The sequence below is a fragment of the Heliangelus exortis genome, chromosome 28 (genome assembly GCF_036169615.1).
Source record: "Heliangelus exortis chromosome 28, bHelExo1.hap1, whole genome shotgun sequence".
Lineage (NCBI taxonomy): Eukaryota > Metazoa > Chordata > Aves > Apodiformes > Trochilidae > Heliangelus > Heliangelus exortis.
This window is the reverse complement of record NC_092449.1, coordinates 1548586-1568955: the sequence shown is the minus strand read 5'-3', so window position 1 is coordinate 1568955 and position 20370 is coordinate 1548586. Positions and strand designations below refer to the sequence as shown.

Sequence of the window (20370 nt, the reverse complement as noted above, 5' to 3'; positions counted from 1 at the left end):
GAGAGCATGGGAATCACTTTTGCAGTCAAATGTTGTTCCATTTCTGACTGTCCCAAAGATTTCAGCCTGTGGAGCAGCAGAGTGACAGAAGGCTTGGTCAGCTGGGGTGTCTGCAAGTCACACTCATGTGAGGCAGTGAACCTGGGGACAAGCATTTCATCTGCAAACATTTGTCTGTGTGTTGGTGCTGTCCTCTGACCCCCTGTCCTCTGACCTGGGAGCCTCCTCTGCTCCAGGCTGAACACCCCCAATCCCTCAGCCTGGATCCCAGGGAGTTGCTCAGCCCTCTGTGGCTCTGCTCTGGACACCTTCCAGGAGCTCTGTGTCCTTCTGATGTTGGGGTCTCCAGAACTGGACCCAGCACTCCAGGTGGGGTCTGACAAGAGCAGAGCAGAGGGGGGGAATCCCCTCCCTCAACTCCTGTCTGTGCTGCTGCTGATGCACCCAGGACCTGGTTGGATTTCTGGGCTGCAAACACACACTGAGGGCTCATGTTGAGCTCCTGCTCCCCCACCACCCCCAAGTCCTTCTTCTCAGGGCTGCCCTCCATCCTTTCTCCTCCCAAGCTGTATCCATGCATAGGATTGTCTCTGTTTGGGTACAGAACCTTGCACTTGGCCTTGTTGAACTTCCTGCAATTCAGAAGTCAACTTCTCCAGCCTGTCCAGGTCCCTCTGGATCCCATCCCTTCCCTGCAGCCTGTTGAGTTCACCACACAGTTTGGTGTCATCAGCAGGATTGCTGAGAGTGTTTTCCATTCCACTGTCCTTGTTGCTGACAAAGATGTTGAACAGCACTGGTCTGGATCCTGACCCTTGAACAGTGTATTTTTAAGTGGATTGGCACATGTGACACCCGGCTGGGAGTGATCAGATCATGTGCTTCCAACAAGGCCACCATCCAGAGAGCACCATCCACTCTGGAGAAAGAAGGTGACAGAAACCTGATGAAAGTCAAAAAGGGCAAATGCAAAGTCCTGTACCTTGGCAGGACAACCACAGCTGGGGGGTGGGGAGCTGTGGAAAGGAACCTGTGTGTCTTGGTTGGCAGAAAGGTGAACAAGATCCAGCAGTGCATGCTGGCAGCAAAGAGAGCAAGAGAAGCCCGGGCTGGGTTAACAGGAGCACAGCCACTTGTAACAGAGGCACTCAGCCAAAGCAGCTGAGTTGGTACAGGGTCCCAGGGAGGTAGGGGTCTGAACCATAACTGAGCCAAGAACTCCTCTCTTTTCAATCTGTTCTCTGAAAACCCACAGAGGAACAGGATCACACTGAGCACCAATTCCTGTGAGCTTGGAACACCCAAAATGCCATTAACAGGTGACCAGTGGGTGGCTTTTCCCTGGCTCCTTTGTGAGGGAACAAAGATTTGTGGGTGCCAAGAGTCCCACACATACCTTTCCCAACACATAATTCATCTGTGAGCCAACCACTTTGTTCCATAAATATGACACCTAAGTGAGGCCTCTTTGAGGTCCCCCTGTTAGGCAGGGTGGCAGCATGGTGGTGACCTCCCCTGACTCTGGGACACTTCTCAAGGTTGTTCCTCAAGGCAGGGAGAGCTTTAGCAAAGCTGAATTTTGGGAAACACCCAATATCATGTATGACTTTGTAGCATGGTGACTTTGATTTCATCTCGTTAGCTGATTTTTGGTAATTCTGCTCTGTGTCTTTGTAGTTTTGAATCACTGTTGAGATGATTGTGCCACGGAAGAATAGAGTGCCCCTTGCCACCAAAGTTTATGAGGTTGCATTTTACATCATTGTAGTAGAATGTATTTTGCTGATCCCTTTGACAGTGGCTCTTCAAGTAATCCAAATAACTCATTTGTGACACCAGTAGACCAAGGGAAGTCATTACCCTGCTCTGCTCAGTGCTCACAAGACTGCATCTAAAATACTGTTTTGGAGAGCTGTGAGAACCTGCAACACCCCTCCCTCACGTATCTCAGGACCCTCCCCAAAGATTCCACTGGTTCCCCAATGTCTCTCAGAATCCCCATCACCTCCACCTCTGCTTCCAAGTCCTCCCAAGGCTCCTCTCCTGTCTTGACACAAGGACTCCAGGTGACTTTAGGAAGCCACCTAGGAACCTCATAGCCCCCAGGACCCTCCAGTGCCCCCCATCTATCCTGCCATCTACCCCAAATTCCTGGCACCACCAGGACTCTCCTGTTCCCTCAGGATCCCCCATGCACCCCAAGATGGTTCTCAGTCCTAGGACACACACACAACCCCAGTGAACCCAGAACCCCAGTGCCCTCTGCCCAGTGCTCCCCAGGGGGAATCCAGACCATCCTGGTCCCCACCACGACCCACCCAGGACACTCAGTCTGTTGGTCTCCTGCTCTCCTGCTCCTTGTGAGAAGCACCTGAGTTCCCCAGCAGAAAAGACAAGACCCAGATGGGCAGTTGAGGAGCAACTTTTATTTAACCTAAATGTGAGTGGGGACTTGTGGGCACCCAGCTCCCAATGAAGGGCTCAGGACAGGGGAGTGCAGGGTGGCAGTGTGGGTGGTCTGTATGTCCCACGAGGTCCCCACAGCCTCGGATACGTAACCCAGGGGCAGGTGGGTTGCTGGAAACCACGGGAAGAGCCTTTTCTGGAGGAGGGAGCTGGAGGCAAGGCCATCCCATAGAGGTGCCCGTGGATGCTACCTGTGGATCCCAGTATGGGCTGCAGAACTAAGAACTACCCCCTAAGCTTTATTGGGGGTGTCAGGTGAGCTCCGGGGGTCCCCGAGGCAGTTGGGGTCACGCAAAGCGGAGGGCACGGTGAGGACACAGACCTGGAGGTCAGTGTAGGCATGGGGCAAGGTGCCCCGGGTGATCCAGCGCCGGGTGCCGGGCTGGTAGGCGTGGATCAAGTGGGTGTCCCTGTAGGTCTCGTGGCTGTACCCTCCCAGTACCAGCAGTTCCCCCCCCAGCACAGCCGCACCTCCAACCACATGGGCACGGGGCAGGGGGCTGAGGAGGACCCAGATGTCCATCTTGGGGCTGTAGACCTCAAAGGCCAGCTGGTCCCTGTAGCCAGTCTGTCCGACCCGCTGGCACAGCCCCCCAGCCACATAGAGCTGGCCACCTGCCTCCTCCATGACGTGGCCAGCTCGTTGGCCATTCATGGGGGCCAAGAGCTTGGCAGGTGCCCCTGGGGTGTAACGCAGCAAGGATGCCTGGCACTGATAGGCCTCGTCACACCCCCCCGACACATAGATGGCACCATCCAGGGCACAGGCTGCGTGCCCACACAGAGCCATCGGCAGGCGCTGGCACCTCCTGGGCAAGGAGAGAAGGAGGGGGTGAAGGGCAGGTTAAGCAGGGGCTGTGCTCTGGTGACTGCCTGCCCAGGAGTCCCCCTCTGAGCCACCCAGCGGGCAGTGCCACCCAAGGAGCCCCAGTGGGCAGCATCAGGTAACACAGAATGGATGCTGAAGGAACATGGCTCTTTGGACCCCCAAAGACACCATTGGTCAACCCACAATGGGCTCCCTAAACTGAGACTTCAGCCAGCACCCAACAGAGCACCCAACAGACATAGCTGGAAGATGCTGAACTGATTCTTCTCGTTGGCTGATGGCCAACAGACCCTCAGAGAATTCTATTGCCTCAAAAGCTCATTCAGCACCCAGTAGGCACCACTGCCCAACACCCAATGACCCCCAAGGGATAAGGTTGCTCCACACCCAGCAGACATCTCCTAAAGGCCACTGTAGACCCATTCTCCATCGGCTCAGTGACCCAAAACCCACCAGTGGCCAATGCAAGAGGGAAGCAGGTGCCCACGTGGAGCTGTCTCACCTCCAGGTGTCGTTGGCCAGGTCGTAGCACTCCACGGTGTCTGTGCAGTAGAGCTCCCCAGAGCTGCCCCCCAGGGCATAGATGAAATCTCCAAGAGCCACAGCAGCAAAGTAGCTGCGTCCACAGGTCATGCTGGCCAAGTGCTCCCAGGAGTCCTCCATAGGCTGATACCTGGGATTGGGAGGTAAAGGGGACAAGAGGCTACAACCTGCAATGGAATGAGGTGAGGTTGGAGCTGCTGAAGGCAACGACCCACCTATGACCACCACACTTTGGGACCACGCTGTCCCCTTGCATGGGAATGTCCCCTCTTTCCTGGATAGGACAGCTGCCCACCACCAACTGCCTGATGCAACCAAATCACCACCAGAACTGGAGACTCCTGCACTGCCCCCTCTCCAGCAGGACAGCTGCCCAGCAGCCAGCAGATGGTGATCACTCAGCAGAGTCTTGAGGAGCAGAGAGTTCTGCTTGTGGGGCTTGGATTTGCAAGGAAACTGCTTATATCCAAGTGGGCATCACACCACCTGGGACACCTGAGAGCCAATTAATGTGACACCTTCATTGTGCTTGGCCAGCAGAAGTCTCCACTTTGCTTGGCACCTGTTCTCAGTTATCTCACAATTAGATAAAAGTCTCTCAATCAAACATGAGAAACAAAAAATTAACCATGAGATGAAGGCAATTCTGTGAAATTTAAGGAATGAAAAATTCACCCTGGGATAAAGGTGACAGTGAAATGTATTACAAACAGCTCACCTCAGGTCACAGTCCTAAACATCACTTTAAAAAAAACCTGTGTTTTGAGGTATTTTAAATTGCATTTGTTTAACATCACTTTTAGAAAATATCCCCTGTTTCCTTGCAAAACTCAGATCCCTGTGAGCAGAGCTGCTGCTCCCTAAGGGTCTGCTCACGGTGCTGAACAAGCAGCATCTGCTGACCCAGCTACACTTGTCCCAGCATCCCAGTGTCCCAGAGTCAGTGGTGTAACCATGTCTGGTGGCCAGATAGCAGTGTACAGGTGGCAGTGTTGTCACCTGGTGGCATCCATACCATCACCCCTTCCTGCCTCCTTCTGGGCAACACCACACCCACGATGCCCTGAGGCACCTCCAGACAGGAGCCTCCCTGTCCTACCCCCAAAAAGCCTGTGACATCCCAGAGTGGGATGGAACCTCCCAGTCCTACAGTCAGCCACTGCCAGAAAGCCTCAGGTTCCACTTGACCAACTGCAGTCCCAGAAAGCCTTGGCTCCATGGGACAGCTCTGCCAACATTTTGTCAGACCCCCAAATGTCCTGGTGACAAATGGCACCTCTGGGTCCTCTGCAGCTCTCACCTGTAGACACTGGCCAGGGTGTCATGGACCCCATAGTAGCGCTTTCCACCTAGGACGTAGAGGATGTTGCCCACGACAGCTACAGCATGGCGGAAACGTGGCCCATCGGGAAGGTGTCCCAGGGGCCTCCACTCCACCTGCTTCACCAGCCCCACAGCACTGAGGTAGCGGTGGGCAAACCAGAGGTGTCTGCTGGGCTTCCGGGCAGCCAGGTTGGCTGTCACTTTGTCACCACCACAAACCACCACCACCTCCTGCAAGGAACGCACTCGGCACGGCAGCTGGGCCATGGGGGCTAAACTCGCTATGATCAGCTCGTGGAGGATCTTTGGGTCAGCTACCCCCGCAGTCACTGATGGGACTTTCTTCAGCTCCAGGCCAGACATGAGGGCAAAGCGAACAGAGGACAGGACTTCCCTGGCCAGATCTTCTTCAACGTCTCCGTTGGCCGTAAGCCAACGAGATGCTGCTTCCAAGGTCTCCAGTTCATAGAGGACGTTGAGACCGTCAGAGCGGAGGAGGCGGATGAGAAGTTGGGCGGGAAGATCCAGGAAGGCCGGGGTGGCCACCACGCTGGGGAAGGTGGCCAAGATGTAGTCCTCTGCTACACGGCCCACCTGGGCCAGCCCGTAAGCCAGAGCAAAAGCCAGGACATCCAGGCCAGTTTCTGGGCTCAGGTCACGGGTGAAGACGTCCAGGCAGAGGGTGAGGAGCCCCCAGGCCTGGTAGCGCAGGGAGGTCTCTGCTGCCTCCAGGACTGCAGACCACGGCCCTGCCACAGCCCCCGTGTAGGCGAAGGAGAGCAGGAGGCGCAGCTCTGCTGGGGACAGCCCCGTGGCCAGGGGGGCAGCGGGGTCGTGGGTGGCCTCCCGCATGGGGCAGGTGAAGAGGGCCCGGAAGAAGTCACAGGAGCAGCTCAGGGCCAGGCGCTGGACTAGCAAGAAGGAGAAGAGCGGTGGGGGCAGTGCTGGGTTCCTTGCACCACACAGACCCCTCGGAACCCACGTCCTGGCCCCCTCGAACCCCAGCTCAGCCCCCAGCATCCCTGCCAGGGGACCTGGCTGTCCCAGCACACGCCATCCCCCTCCCCAGCCCCACCCAGGGACCCCCACCCCTGGCTCACCTGGGATCACTTCATTCTCTGCCTGGAGCCGCAGGTCACAGCCCAGGCCGCGGGCGTGGAGCTGCTCCATGGCTCTCAGTGTCTTCCACTGCTCCTCCAGGGGCTCAGGACCCCCCTCCTGGGGGTCGCTCCGCAGCCGTAGGGCACGGGCACCCACCAGCCGGGCGACCCCCAGGGCCCGGGCTGCCTCCTCCACGTCCTTTTCCCGGCCGTGGGGCACAGTCCCCCCATAGGCAAAGGCCAGCACTGCCCTCCAGCCCCGCAGTGTCACCCCGGCTGGCAGGGGGACACGGGCAGGGGGGCCCTGGCACAGCTCCCTGCTCCGGCCCTCCAGAAAGCGAACGAAGAAGGAGCTGATGGATGCCAGGACCGCAGCATGGGCCACATCACCCTCTGGGCCCACGGCTACATCCACCAGGTGTCCCGCAGCCCGGAGCTGTTCAGCCGTGGCCAGGAAGTGTTTGGCGTGGGCCTTGTCCTGGAGGTGCCACTGAGCTGGAACCGGCCCCTCTGAAACCCACATCTTGCCTGTGGGGACATGTGGAGCAGGGGTCAGGGTGCCATCCACAGAGCCAGAGCCTCCAGCTCGTGACAGGAGTCCTGGCTGGGGACATGGCATCCCGCACCTCACCCTGCCCCACCGTTAAAGCCACGGGATCCATCACCAAAGCCTCTACCCCACAGCTCAGGCCGCCAGGAACTGCTGCTGCCCCATAGCTGAATTTAATGCCCCTCGGACAAAACCGCAGCCCCACAGTCGAGACCAAGGGGCCCCTGCCCCACAGCTGAGGCTGATGTCCCTCAGCTGCCCCATTTCTGAACCCTAAGGATGGAGTTACTGACCCACAGCCACAGCCCCGTAGCTGAATCCCACGTCCCAATTAAAACCCCTGCCTTAGAGCAGAAGCCACCAAGCCCTTCCCCAGCCACTTCCCCAACTACTGATGCTCCAGTAACAGCAGAGCTGCTGGTCCCCAACCTGCTCCGCAGTGAAACCATCTGTGCCACCCTTTCGTGGCGTGGCAGCCACTGCCTGTCACCTGTGGCGCAGCGCTGCCCGTCGCCTGTCGGGACGCATTGCAGGGCGAGTTGCATGCTGTGTGCCCTCCTGCACCTCTCTCAGGGTGTGCCGCTCCTCACCTGGCACTCCGTGTCACACTGCGGGGCACAAGCACGCCGTGTCACGCCCCGGTCACCCCCGCGTGACACCGCGATGTGCCACCTGCTGTCACACCCGTCCCTGCCACGCGTGGCACCTCGGGCGTCGCTCACCGCATTCGCAGGGTGTCCTTGCATGAGCTGCTGCGTGTCCCGGTGTGGCATGTGCCGCCAGCCCCGTCCCCTCTTGTCCCCCCCTTACCGCCTGCTGCCGCTCGGGAAGCTCCTGTGACCCCCCAGGAATGTGCCCGGGTAATTATAGCCCCGGCAGGACACGTGGCTGTGGCACGGAGCTGGGAGAGGCTGAGGCAGAGGGACGTCCAAGCCCCAGGGCCCAGCTGGATTCCCTGAGGACAGGGACCTGGAAGCCACTGGTGCTGTGAGCCCAGGGTCACCCTGGGCAGGTCCTGGTGAGGGTTTCTGGACCATCAGAGCTCCCTCACCTCCAGAGTCCAGGGTGAAACAGGGCCACCTGGAAAGTCCTGGGTGGGAGATAAACAACCCCCTGCCAGGGGTCCTTGGTGCCAGGGAGTACATGGGGACACAGCCCCACGACCATCCTGTGTCCCCTGGGACACCCCCTGCCCACAGGGAGCAGCACAGCCTGCCAGGGCTGTGACCATGTGTCCCCCCAGGGTCACTCTGTCCCTTCCTCTGCTTGGGCCCCCCAGGCTCCTGTCCACTCCTCTCACACCTCCCTCTTCTCAGTGTCCCACATCCTTGCTTCCCTCAGTGCCCACGCTTCCTGCCCCTATTAACCTGCCTTCCCACCCCAAATGTTCTGTCCTTGCACCCTCTTATTCTCCTATTCTCTCTGGTTGAGTTCTGCATCCCCAAAGATGATTTCACAGCCTCTCCAAGTCCATTTTTCAGCACTTTTTACTGCAACTGTGACATGTTTTTCTTTCTTTTACCTAGTTACAATTCCCCTCTATGCAGCTTGTGCCTATTATTTCTCATCCTTTATCATGCACCTGAGCTGACCTTTTCTGCAACCATCAAACTGTGAAAAAACAGTATTATATCTGCCTCTGACCTCCTTTCCATCACATTGAATGATGCAGCTGACTTTCATGCATCTTGTGCCTCAACCCCCTACACCTTCTCGCTGGCTCTGCTGAACACACTTCAGTTTGCACAAAGATTCACCTGGACACAGCCCTGAGTAACAACCAGCTCCAGCCTTGAGCAGGATCTCCAGGGACCCCTTCCTACCTCAGCTGTTCCTCAATTCTAACCCAATTCTGAAGCTGTGGCCTCTAGACTTCCCCAAATCCTTACCAAAGGAAGTCCATGGGCTCCCAAACACCTTTTTGTGGGCAACCTCTACGTTCTTCCCTCTCCCAGTTCCTCATCCTCAACCTCAAGCCTCTTAACAAGTTTTCAGCCTGGAGAAAAGCAGGTTCTGGGGAGACCTAGAAGTGACATTCCAGTACCTGAAGGAGGCTGGAGAGGGACTGTTTGCAAGGGCCTGGAGTGACAGGACAAGGGACAATGGTTTAAACTGAAGAAGAGTAGATTTAGACTGGATGTCAGGAGAAAGTTCTTTAGCATCAGGGCAGTGGGACAACGGCACAGGGTGCCCAGGGAGGTGGTTGAGGCCTCATCCCTGGAGATGTTCAAGGTGAGGTTTGAGAAGGCTCTGAGCACCCTGATCTAGTCCCTGTTCACTGCAGGGGGGTTGGGCTGGATGAGCTTTAGAGGTGCCTTCCAACCCAAATTATTCTATGATTCTAAATTTTTCTAGAGCCATGAGCCTCATCAGAAGTTTTGACTCCAAACACTGACTGATGGTCTCAGTGCAGTGCAGCCCCTGTCCTTGGCAAAAAATCCTGCAAGCCACACTCCAAACCACAAGAAGAACTCCTACAAGTCCAGCCTAAACCCAGTGATTGTTCCCCAGATGCCTCCCTGTGCAACAGAGCCAAGGAGGGAAAGTGACTTCTGCATGAAAAAGACATCTCAGCAGGAGGAGCAGATCAAAGCTTCCCTTCCAACACTGCTCAGCTCAGCCCCACCACTGACCAGCCAGGCAATGGCCAAATTTTGTGTCAGCTGCTGATCTGACAGTATCTTTATTACACAACATTTTACCACATACAGCATTCAGCAGGCAGCTGGCAGGGAGGAAAGGAGACATTCAGAGCTTGGGAGGTCCTGTCAGCCTCCAGCCCTCCTGGTTACCTATCTTCATCAGAGCAGCAGTAATTCCAAACCCCAAACATGCAGTGGTGCCAGTCATGTAACTGCGAGCTGGAAAACACAGAGCAGAGCAGAAAGGATCTATTAGGGCACAAGTACTAACCAGAAGATCTTGGCAAACTCTGCAACATTTCCCTGACCCCTGGGGAGTCCTTTGACCATCTGTTGGGGAACAAAAACTAATGTTGTTCTCCAAGAGAAATCAGAAATGTGACTCTTTTAAAAACTAAGTTTTCTCCTGCTTAAGGATTGGAATTTCAGTTTCTGTGATCCAACACCCCATCATCTTACACAATCTTAAGTTGCTTATTTCAGTGAGAAAAATAGCAGTCTCTGCTTCAAACTCTCACCAGCTCAGCAACTAGGAAAAGCAGACAAATTCTGTTTCACAATTAGAACTCAAAATAAATCCCTCACATCTTTAACACACAGCCTGAAAATGCCTGCAGAAAACACCTGAAGAAAACAGAGCTGTGTAAGTATCTGCAGGAACTGTTGAGACACCTCAGGAGCAAGTGCAGCAAGATACAGCCCCCAGAGGGCAGGAAGCTGTCAGAAGGGAGGTGTCACACTGTATTGCCCATGTAAAATAAATCACATTTGTTGCCAAGAAAACATGGACTTCCAAAATTCTTTTTCATGCCCTGTAATTTTAAGTTAAAGCTGGCAGTACTGGGTCAGCACTGCTTTCATTCTGTAAATCAACTCAACCTTACCCCTGGTGTCCTTCTGCAGCAGTATTTATTGTACAATGGAGCATCAATGAAACTGCCATGAAATGGAATTCACATTTTGAGCTGAATCCTTACCATACACACCTGGCATCAAGATTATTTTACATGTTTCCCTAATAAAAAGGATTCTAAAAACAAAGAGGGCTCATTTAATTACAGATATTACCAGCACTTACCTCTTGCACCTAAGACAGCTCCTGTTGCACAGCCTCCTATGAAATAGTTCAAGGGATCATCTGGTTTCTCTTGGATTTGGGCACTGAGGCAGGTTGTTGCCCCAAAGACAGCTCCTAGTGTAGCTGTAAACAGGAGTATAAAATCAAACCAAAATCCCTCCAAGAACTGAGAATTACACATACACAAAGTACATTTCTGAAAGGCAGGAACAATGTTTGCTGTACAACAGTTCCTCTGGGAGAAAAGAGGAAAAGGAAGCAAGATCTGCTCTGGGTTACCCCAGGGGCATCATGTCCTGGCCACTATGGTGAGACTCAGCAGTAGCCAAGTCCCCTTGGATTCCTTCTGGTACCTCCTCCAGCACAGCCCTGCAGTCACCCTGTGCCATCCAGCTGGGTTAATTAGCTCAAATTAGTAAGAACTCCTCTAGATGAGGCATAGGGCAGCCCCTACACAGCCTGGGGGAAGAGAAGGGAGAAGGTGGTTTCCCTGCAGCACATCTCCCCCAGAGCTTTGTCCAGGCTCTGCTGAAACTCAGCTTAGGAGACCCTGAGAACAGAGCCTCAGAGATTCGGGGAGAGAAGCTCAGGTGGCTTTGCCCTCTTTAAGGTCAGTTTGTCCTGGCATTTTCCTCCTTTGCCTCTCCAGAGCATGCAAAGATTTCTGGTCAGTAGAAAAGTGGACTGAATTTGTAAATTTTTCTTTTTGATTTTCAATTTGTAAATTGGTTCTATTAATTAACTAATGAATTGCAAAGCAGCATTATCTTGTCCACTGAGTTACACACCTCATCCCATCAGACATGTACACAAGGGAAAAGTTTGGCAAGCAGCTGACTCAAGCAAATTCACTAAAAGGTCTTCTGCAATACAGGTTCTTGATCATAAAATGTGAAACTGGCCATCAGGCACCATCTGCAGATTCCAATTCCTCTTCCTCAGGAGCAACAGAAACACCCAGGATAAAATTTCTCAGTCTCTATGATAAACTAGTGAACCACAAGGTCATGTTCCAAAGCTCTGAAGTCTGTCAGCAGAAAATAAAATTATGTTGATCCTAAAATCAACTGAAGAGAGCACTGAAGAAACAAAACCCGTGGACCAAGGACTGTGTCCCAACTTCACTGCTGTGATACAGGAAGTCTGTAGGTAAAACACAGCTTCAGGTTCTGTCCCCTTAGCAGTGGGCAGGATAAGCTCTTCCTAATGTGTGAGAACTGGTGAGAGGATTCCATAGGCTGGTTTGGAATTATAATTTATTAAATGATCTTTTGTTACATTGTCTACTCCATTATAATGACCTGTAATGGATCAACTCATTCAAGGAGACTACAGGTCCTCTTTTAGAGCAATGCAGATCCTGCCCTGCTTGTGAAGCAGCTGCCATGTCAGAGCACTACTGCACAGGGAGAGAAAAAGGCAACATAAGCCACTCAATTACACTGAAAACCAAAATGGGTTTGGTGAGAAAACTGTGCCCTTGCCAAGGGGCTGGGGGAGCCACAGCCTTGTGGATCTGCACCTGCATCTGAACAGCCCCCTCAGCTCCCTGCTTCTCCCTTCAGTGTCCACTTTTCATTGCAAAAAGGGAATTCAAGGTTTCTTCTTGGCTATACAGCATGATGGGAGGGAAAAAGCTGCTGTCAAAACCATTGTACTTGCTCTTCAGCAGGCGTGATTTAGTAAGAGCAATGCCTAAATATATGAAGTAAAAAAATGTTTACTTTCACTCCATGCTGTCGATAAACCGGCTGCTCTGCAAATACTGAAAACAGCACCTTTCACTTTAGATTGCAACGAATGCATTACCTCAATTTCAAACAAAGACTATGTCTTGAAATGAAGAAGATGGGAGGCAGAGACTGCCCCAGACTGACACCCAGCCCCAGCTGACACGGCACCAACCCGGGGGTTCCTCAGCACAACTCCTGTTGCACACCCAGCAGAGAACACAAACCCCCGCTCCCCTCTGAGCAACTTGAACCGCTGTGTGAGAGGCTTTGCACTTACTCCTCTCAAGTCAACTCTTTTTTTTTCCTCACGGTCGCTCTCGGCCTTTGAGGGGAGCGGAGGAGGAGACGCGACCGACACGGGCACAGCCCCAGCGCGGGGGCTGCCCCCGACCCTCAGGGACCCCCGGGACCCTCAGGGACCTCGGGGACTCCCGGGGCACCTCCGTTGTCTGGTCCCGTCCTTACCCATGGTGACGCTGTCCGTGGCTGCCATCTGCAAGGCGGTGACGGCGGAGTTGGGCTGGAGCAGGATGATGCGATAGGCCGCGCCGACCAGCCCTGCAAGACAGGCAGAAACCCGCCTCAGCCCCGCTGCTCACCGCCCTCACCCCCATCCCCCCGGGTCCCCACGGATCCCTCCGGCCCCCACCCGCGGCGGCTCCCACACGCGTGGTCAGCCACGTCCTTTGCGGACACTCCTGTCCCTCGGGCCCGTCCCAGTACCCCGCCATGGCACCGCAAGGGCACTGCCCGCGGATCCTCCTCCCTCTCGCGAGAGCCAGGCCCCGCCCCGCCGCCATCTTGGTGCCGCCGGTACCACGTGAGGGGGGTTCGGTTCTGCTGAGCGGAACCGGTGCTGAAAGCAGCGATGGCGCTTGGGAACGGCGCTGTCCCAGCCCGGGAACCTCATCCCGGTGTCCGCTGATGGCACTGAGGGGGCCGGGGCTGTGGCAATCAGACCTTATGGAAGTGTTTGTGCTGCGTGGGTTTCAGTTGCGTGCGGGTGATGACAGAACCACAGAATGTTGAGGTTGGCAGAGACCTCCAGGCTCATCACTCCAACCTGTCACCAACACCATAACCAACACCATGGCCCTAAGGACCCGGTCCAGACGCCTTTTAAATGCCTCCAGGGATGGTGACTCCACCACTGTCCTGGGCCATCCCAATGCCTGACAACCCCCTCAGGGAAAAAATATTTCCTAACATCAGCCTAACCCTCCCCTGGCACAGCTTCCATCCCTTCCCTCAGCTCCCACCCCATCCCTCAGGAGCAGAGGCCGTTTCCCTCCTGGCTCCAACCTCCCCTGATGCAGTTGGAGAGAGGGATGAGGTCTCCTTTCCCCTCCCAAACTCCCCCAGCTCCTCAGCTCCTCACAGGATTTGTGCTCCAGGCCCTTCCTCAGCTTTCTTGCCCTCCTCTGGACACCTCCAGATGATGCAGCTCTTCATCTAATCTTGAAATTTGTTCACTTCTGGTCATTTGATATTTGGGAGGTTTTGTGTGGGTGTAGGGTGTCGGCTTTTTTGTGTGTAGGGGTTGGATCTGTAACCAGAGAGCACTTGGATTTCTGTGCATTTTCATTAACTCTCTTCTCTGGCTGTCCCTGCAATGTTACACTGATAGCTCCATTTTTTCCTTCTGAAATAAAGATGTTTTGACACACTTGGGTTCCACTGGTGAAGGATGTATTTATTCCATTGGTGAAGGAGATGTATTTATTTTTCCAGGTGTTCTCAGTTTGCTGATAAAAACATTCCACAACTCACTAGTGTTTTCTCAGTCATAACCCTACCAACCAAGCTCTTGCAGCCCTGTTCTCCCCACCACTGCAGGAACCCCAGCAGCTGAGTGGGAAACACCTGTAACTCGACTGACACCTGGCTCAAGCTTTCCTGGAATCCCAGAATCATCCAGGTTGGAAAGGAGCTCTGGGATCAGCAACTCCAACCCTTGCTCCACTCCCCCCGTGGTTCCCAGCCCATGGCACTGAGTGCCACATCCAGGCTCTTTTTAAATATCTCCAGGGATGGAGAATCCACCCCTTCCCTGGGCAGCCCATTCCAAGGTCTGATCACCCTCTCTGGAAAGAATTTTTTCCCAATATCCAACCTAACCCTCCCCTGGCAGAGCTTAATCCCATGCCTTCTTGTCTGACTGAGGTCTTGCGGAGCTTCTCTCACCTCTCTACTCCTCCTTCATGTGAAAAGCTTATTAAACATTTATTTGTGGATTTCTCAGTGCTGGAGTCCCTCTCAGCACCTCTTTCCCAATCCAGGAGCTGCTCCCAGCTGGAGTTCCATGCTGGCTTCTCTCACCCAGTTTACCCTGAGAAGGATCCCCCTGTTCCCAGCACTCAGATCCACTCTTCCTGGGGAGCAGAAATTGAGGCAGAGCCTGGGATGGGAGCTTGGCAGGATCCGAGCCCCAGTGCCTGGCTCTGTCCCCTGGGATCTGGGCTGGCTGCATCCTCCCTGCAGAGCTGGGTCAGGATTTGGGATGGGCTGGAGGGGATTAACCCCAGGGGCAGTGTGCTGCTTCCCCTGGGCCCCAAAACTGGGGGGTTTCTTATCAATGCAACTATCAAGCACCCACTGGCAGCTGATAAAAAGTGGTTTCCAGGGCAGGGTTAATTCCTCCTGCTAAGTCCTTTCCCAGCACATCTCACACACAGCTCTGTGACCACTACAGACAGGACTAGAAATCCCACAGCTGCGGGGTGGGATATGGGGCTCCTTCCCCAATCTAGAAATCACCAAGACTTGCGTGGAATAAGACCCTTCAGAGATGAGGAGCTGCTCTGAAAAGCCCTTTGTCCTGAGTGGGTTTTATGTGCTCTCCTTCCCCAGACTGCCAAGGGAGGTGGGACAAGGACTCCTCTTCCCAGCTTTGTCCCAGTAGGGACAAAGCCTCTACCAGACTCCTCAGCTCTGCTCCTGCAGCCCTGCACAAGCTCAGACACGAACCTCAGGGCACACTGCTGCTGGGGTTTATTTTTCAGAACCCTGGCCTCAAGATTCTGAACCCTGCAAGAAACTTCCCAGGCCCTTAGTGCTCAGAAGAGAACCACGAAAATAAGAGGTAAGTTATCAAGATAAAGAATATCACTCTTAAAATATGACCCCAAATATTATATGATTAACTGTAGTCAGTGGCTATAAACCCACATGGAATGCAGACACCATTAGTTCCCCAAACTGTCACAGTGGGGGGAGTCACTTGCCACCACACTACAAGCCACATTTTTCCTTCTACATCTGAAATTTCCAGAAATAAGGGCAGGAGCACCCACCAGCAAGTCATGTTTGAAGTTATTTCCCCAACTCCCTCTTTAGGGAGCTCCTTGATTATTCAAGTGCCCCATCTGCTTCTGAACTCACCCCAATAACTCTCCAGGAGTTGTACCTTGTGTCCAAGATAACCCTACAACTCAGGAGCTGCTTTCCAGGGATCAGGATTAAAAGCATCCCCCAGCTGGGGCCTTGGGACACCTCCTGAGCTCTTCAACAGGAGGAAACCAACCACACCAACATCACAACTTTGCTTTTATTGGGTTTCATGAGAAGCTGAAGGTACCAGAATTCAACCAGGTACAGCTCATTTAAAATACACCCCCCCTCTTCTGTTCACAGATATCCTTAGAAAGGCTTTTCAGAGGCAACAGAACCACCAGGGTGCTTGCTGACAATTCAGCTTTGCATCCTTAAAGATGCACAGGAGGCAGTGAAAAGGCAGCTCTGAATATTACCTTGAAGTGAGAGCCTTACTTTCTGTAAAGCATCTTCAAGCATTTCTTTGCAAGATTCCTGTACCCTAACCTGGGAGGCAGGAATTAAGGTTGACCCAAAGAATCTAGGTCAGCCTTTCTCTCTCAGCACCACATTTTATCTGAATTTATCTGTTACCCACCTAATGGAGTCGTTGATGCACAGAGAGACCAAAGAACAAGAGCAGAAAAGCACACAGTGAAAAGTCAGTTTAATGAAATCTTGCATGACAAATTATGGCAATTATCATAACTGGAATTCCTAAAACTAGAGATTACGGGAAACATGGTAAATTTTCAAATATGTAACATGTTTCTAGAAAGGAAATAAACCATTTTCTACACTCACTGGGAGGACAAGAGGCTGGGCAACTGCAGAATGGGACACATCAGAACAGTCATTTAATGGCAGCAATACCTAAGCAATGGAACTGACACCTCAGTGACTGGGGACAAGGGGAGAGTCATTACAAAGTTGGTTTTTTTTTTTTTACTCCTGCAGGCTTCTAACACTTTGGACACTTTGGACATCTGCCTTCCCTGGTTTCATGGGAGGTCTGCTGGGGATTAGTTGATTTGGATCTTTCCCTGCCCTGTTTTCTCTGAAGCAGTGCAACACAAACTGGGACTAAAGAAAGATGCTGTAACTGCACATTTTCTTACCTTAATGCTCATATTACCTCTGGATATAATTTTATTTTTAAATTTTATGGATAAGAGGTTTACTTCTGCTTTTATTAACGCAACCATTCTTGCAACATTTTCCCTACCAGATGTGCTCAACTCTTCAGTTTTGGTTTTTGTTTTTTTTCCTGGAAAACTTGAAAAGTTATGCCCACATCAGTCAGCAGCCAGACAAGTTACACAGTAATTGAGAACAACATCCAGACACTAACAACAACCCTAAGAGCAGAGGGGGTGCAGGCAGGGACCTGAACATCAACCTCCCTTCCAACACTGAGCCACTGCACAGCTCAGAGAGTGCAGGGCTGGGGGGGTCTTGTTTGCTTGTTTCCTGCTAAAAAGTTTTAATGTAGTCTCCAGCTACACTTGGATATGAGACTCTTACACAAATCTTTCAAAACACAGGGACATTATCTGGGTTTGCCTCTATTTTATTAATGCTTAAAGCAGAGAGTGAAATATTAAGAGTGGCCTGATGCATCTTGGGGAAGGCTTGAACTCAATCTCTGGTCAGTTCTTCTGGTGGTCCCCACTAATATTTTCCTCTTCACTCTAAACACATGTAAAGCTTCCAGATGAAATAAAATTCCTCTCATGAAATAATTGCCAGATTTTTTTAGAATGCTGTAGATGATAGTTTCTCACCACTAAAGCCCACCAAAACAAGCATGCTTATTCCATTCTCCTCAATCTTCATGCACCTTCCATCTCATTTTAGGTAAAGCTCCTGATGGAGTTTGAAACCAGGAAATAACATCTGCTTCTCCACAAGAAGGCCCTGCTGACCAAGACACTTCATTCATTTTTTTTATGCTGACAACAAGTAGCTTTTGGCTGCAAGAAGAGTAGTTTAAATCTGAGTATCTCAGTGTAAAAAAAAAAAATCCAAAATGCAGACTGCTTATTTGAAAATGCAGAAGTTCCCCAGAGCCTGTAACGAAGAAAGAATTTTGTGGATGGCCATCAGGAAACATGTTCTGCTTCTGCTCTGTGCAGGGTTAAAAAAAAAAAAAACAAACCAAAATGCAAAAAGGCATGAGCAGACAACCCAGAGAAATCACAAAAGCAGTGGCACCACTCAGCATCAGCCCTTTTTACTCCATGGAAAAGCAAACCAAGATGTTCCTCTGAGGGCTGTGGGGAAAAGCAAAGCCCTCCCTGCCCCACCAGCTTCAGTCTCCTTTGGTTACAACAGCCAGAGGTACCACTGCCCGTGGCTGAGCCAGTGCAGAAAAGCAGTTTCAGAAAGCAGAGGCAATAAGGAATGTTTTGCTATTTGAATGATTTCAAAGTTGCTTTGTGCTACAGCTTGGATTTTACTTCTCAATTCATGCTACATGAAATGCTCCTTCCCCTTTAGCTTTCTTTTCAGTGGTGCATTTCAGCTCTCCTTACCTGACAGGAGAAAGAGCAAAGAATTGAGACACTATCTGCTAGTAAAGGATTTAGAAAGGAAATAGAACAGTTTGGGGAATTTATAGGTAAAGTGACTTGGGTACTGCTCTTGGTGACCACCAAATTCCACCTTTGCTGGACAAGAATATACTGTAGGTTTTAATAACAAAACTCAACTTTCACACAAAAGGCCCAAATGGTTGGAAAACATCCCAAGCAAAAAGTGACATCTGGTTACAGCAGGGGAACTTCAGAATTACACACAGGAAAACACATTCTTGCCTTTATTTTGGTGGAACAGAATACAATATCCTTCTGTCCAAACTATTCAAAGCTGGCAATATTACCTTTTTCTTCATGCTGCAAGACTTCAGGAAACAGAACAGGGACAGCAAGGGTTAGAAGTTAATTTTCTATTTAAAGTTGTGAATTTCAGCAAGGTTTTTTTAAAATGTACTCAATTTTAAGCATGAATAGTTGCATTGACTTCAGTAAGATTATTCACATGTAGCTACATGTAGTCAGGCAAGTGCTTAAATGGCTTGTTGAATCAAGCCATTAAATGAGAGCTGCTTTATCTTACAGATTTTTCATGGCTGGTGGAGCTCATTACATGAGCCCATTTTATTCTTCAAAGGGCTAACAGCTGTTTCCTCATCAGCTTTTCTGAAGGTGTAACCTGTTTGCCTCCTATGCTTTACTGTAGCCACAGAAACAGAATTTTCTAAGAAAAACTGTATGCAACATCTATTATATATAGTGGCTTAGCTCTCCCTTAAATAGTAACAGAAAAGAACAGTACAAAACAATAGTTTCACTTTTTCAACACACGAGCATCTTCTTGAAAAAAAAACTAAAATAAAAAAAAAGTTTCACCACAATATAAATCCCCAAATAAAAATAATTAAATGGGAAGAAAGGAAAGGAGTTAGCAAAACATCCTGGGGACTTTAAAGTCTCTTATTACTGCATTAAAAAAAGCTTTTCTGGTGAACCACAACGTTTTGTTTCTCTCTGTTTACAAACCCACTAGAGACAGGGAACAACGGTGTCCACAACCTACATTGGGATTAAAAGGTAAAAACATCATCTGCCCCATCTGCAGTCCAAAAAAAAAAAAAACAAAACCAAAAGAGAATGAACCCAGAAGGGCAGTCAGTGAGCGTAGGAACTGGAGAGGACACTGATTCCCTGCAGGCAGCAGAACTCAGGAGGGGGAGCAGGGGTTATGGAAGCGGAATTCGAGTTGGAACCATGGCAGAAAGTTCTATCTTGGAGGCCTGCAAGAAATGAACTACTGAAGAAACAGTCAAAAGGTCCCAATGAAAAGCTGTGACAAGTTGTAATGTGCCATTTCAATTACAAGGATGAGGGGAAATGTTTGGGGTTGGGTGTTTTTTTTTTGTTGTTTTTTCAGGTTTTTTTTTTTTTGGCTCATCAATATGATGAGCTTTCACGTCCCAAACCACATTCAGGTAGTTTCCAAGTCTGCTTTTTTTTTTTTTTTGTGTGGAATCTACTGATCCAGACCAAAAAAACCAAACAAACAGAACACGGATGCACAGTTCTTAAGTCCTGGAGCCTTCAACACTGCCTGAAATTATAGCTGGCCTGGAGTATCCAGAGATGCCTGCAAGATGGTGTTCATAGCAGCCCTGCAAGCAGACAGGCTCACATCTGCTATGTGCTGCCAACATTCTGCCCATCACCTTCATCATTAGGACCTGAAACAAACAAAACAGTTCTTTGTCATAAGAAATGCCTTTTGTTTCTTGCCTCACAATAACAGACCTGCCCTGAGACACCCAGAGAAGCCTCAGATCTAGGATTTCAGTGAGAGATGAGACCTGTAGAGTTACACATACACCCCCTTACATATTCTCCAAACTCACTGCAGAATTTTATGTTCCTGACTGATCTAGTTTGGAAAGCCCAAAAGCTCCATTTCCAGCCTGTTCAGTCCACCCACTGCTCTTGTTCAGATCCATTCCTTCTTTTTCCCTGCAGTAAATCAGGATGGAAGACTGGTCTCTGCCAAAGGTGGGATGTTCTAAGCAAAGCACAGATGACTCCCAAGTCAGGAGTGGAGAAGGAAGGCTTCACTGTAAAAATAATATAGTCTCCACATGTGCAAGAAAATTAACTACACTCTTTCCATGCCACGTTTTAAGCCTTCTTTCCAAACAGCACTTTACTACTCAATGGTCAGCCTGCACCCTGCCTGACACTCATCTCAGGTTTGAAGTGCAAGCCCTGGTCA

At 51.1% G+C, this 20370-nt stretch overlaps 3 protein-coding genes across 6 annotated transcripts in view; all 3 read right to left on the bottom strand.

Annotated features, from left to right (window-relative positions):
• Window positions 1–2406: 2406 nt before the first annotated feature.
• On the bottom strand, window positions 2407–7668 carry KLHL33 (kelch like family member 33). 4 transcript variants are annotated; one of them, XM_071727614.1, is made up of 6 exons: window positions 7534–7668; window positions 7302–7419; window positions 6262–6789; window positions 5139–6072; window positions 3798–3968; window positions 2407–3275 (listed from the first exon to the last, which is right to left on the bottom strand). In XM_071727614.1, the coding sequence occupies exons 2-6, from the start codon at window positions 7354–7356 to the stop codon at window positions 2699–2701; spliced, it is 2265 nt and encodes a 754-aa protein (XP_071583715.1). In that variant the 5' UTR covers window positions 7357–7419; window positions 7534–7668; the 3' UTR covers window positions 2407–2698. The 4 variants fall into 4 exon arrangements, with proteins under 4 accessions (XP_071583715.1, XP_071583717.1, XP_071583716.1 ...); XM_071727616.1 differs by having other exon boundaries at window positions 7496–7646; XM_071727615.1 differs by having other exon boundaries at window positions 7518–7646.
• Window positions 7669–9459: 1791 nt separating this feature from the next.
• Window positions 9460–13079, bottom strand: NDUFA11 (NADH:ubiquinone oxidoreductase subunit A11). Its single transcript, XM_071727619.1, has 4 exons — window positions 12914–13079; window positions 12730–12822; window positions 10532–10654; window positions 9460–9672 (listed from the first exon to the last, which is right to left on the bottom strand). The coding sequence occupies exons 1-4, from the start codon at window positions 13062–13064 to the stop codon at window positions 9560–9562; spliced, it is 480 nt and encodes a 159-aa protein (XP_071583720.1). The 5' UTR covers window positions 13065–13079; the 3' UTR covers window positions 9460–9559.
• Window positions 13080–16226: 3147 nt separating this feature from the next.
• Window positions 16227–20370, bottom strand: part of RANBP3 (RAN binding protein 3) — a 42234-nt gene continuing 38090 nt past the window's right edge. Inside the window, exon 17 of the mRNA XM_071727486.1 lies at window positions 16227–19834. Within this exon, the coding sequence (XP_071583587.1) occupies window positions 19791–19834 (44 nt within the window). The 3' untranslated portion in view covers window positions 16227–19790. The remainder of the gene's footprint in view (window positions 19835–20370) is intronic.

Coding starts and splice junctions, on each gene's coding strand:
- KLHL33 (XM_071727614.1), bottom strand. CDS start 7,356: ATGCAACTCGCCCTGCAATGCGTCCCGACAGGCGACGGGCAGCGCTGC. Junction 6,790..7,301: donor CGGGCAGCGCTGCGCCACAG/GTGACAGGCAGT, acceptor ATGTCCCCACAG/GCAAGATGTGGGTTTCAGAG. Junction 6,073..6,261: donor AGAGAATGAAGTGATCCCAG/GTGAGCCAGGGG, acceptor CCTTCTTGCTAG/TCCAGCGCCTGGCCCTGAGC.
- NDUFA11 (XM_071727619.1), bottom strand. CDS start 13,064: ATGGCGGCGGGGCGGGGCCTGGCTCTCGCGAGAGGGAGGAGGATCCGC. Junction 10,655..12,729: donor CACGGACAGCGTCACCATGG/GTAAGGACGGGA, acceptor TCCTGTTTACAG/CTACACTAGGAGCTGTCTTT. Junction 9,673..10,531: donor AGCTGTCTTAGGTGCAAGAG/GTAAGTGCTGGT, acceptor TGTGTTTTCCAG/CTCGCAGTTACATGACTGGC.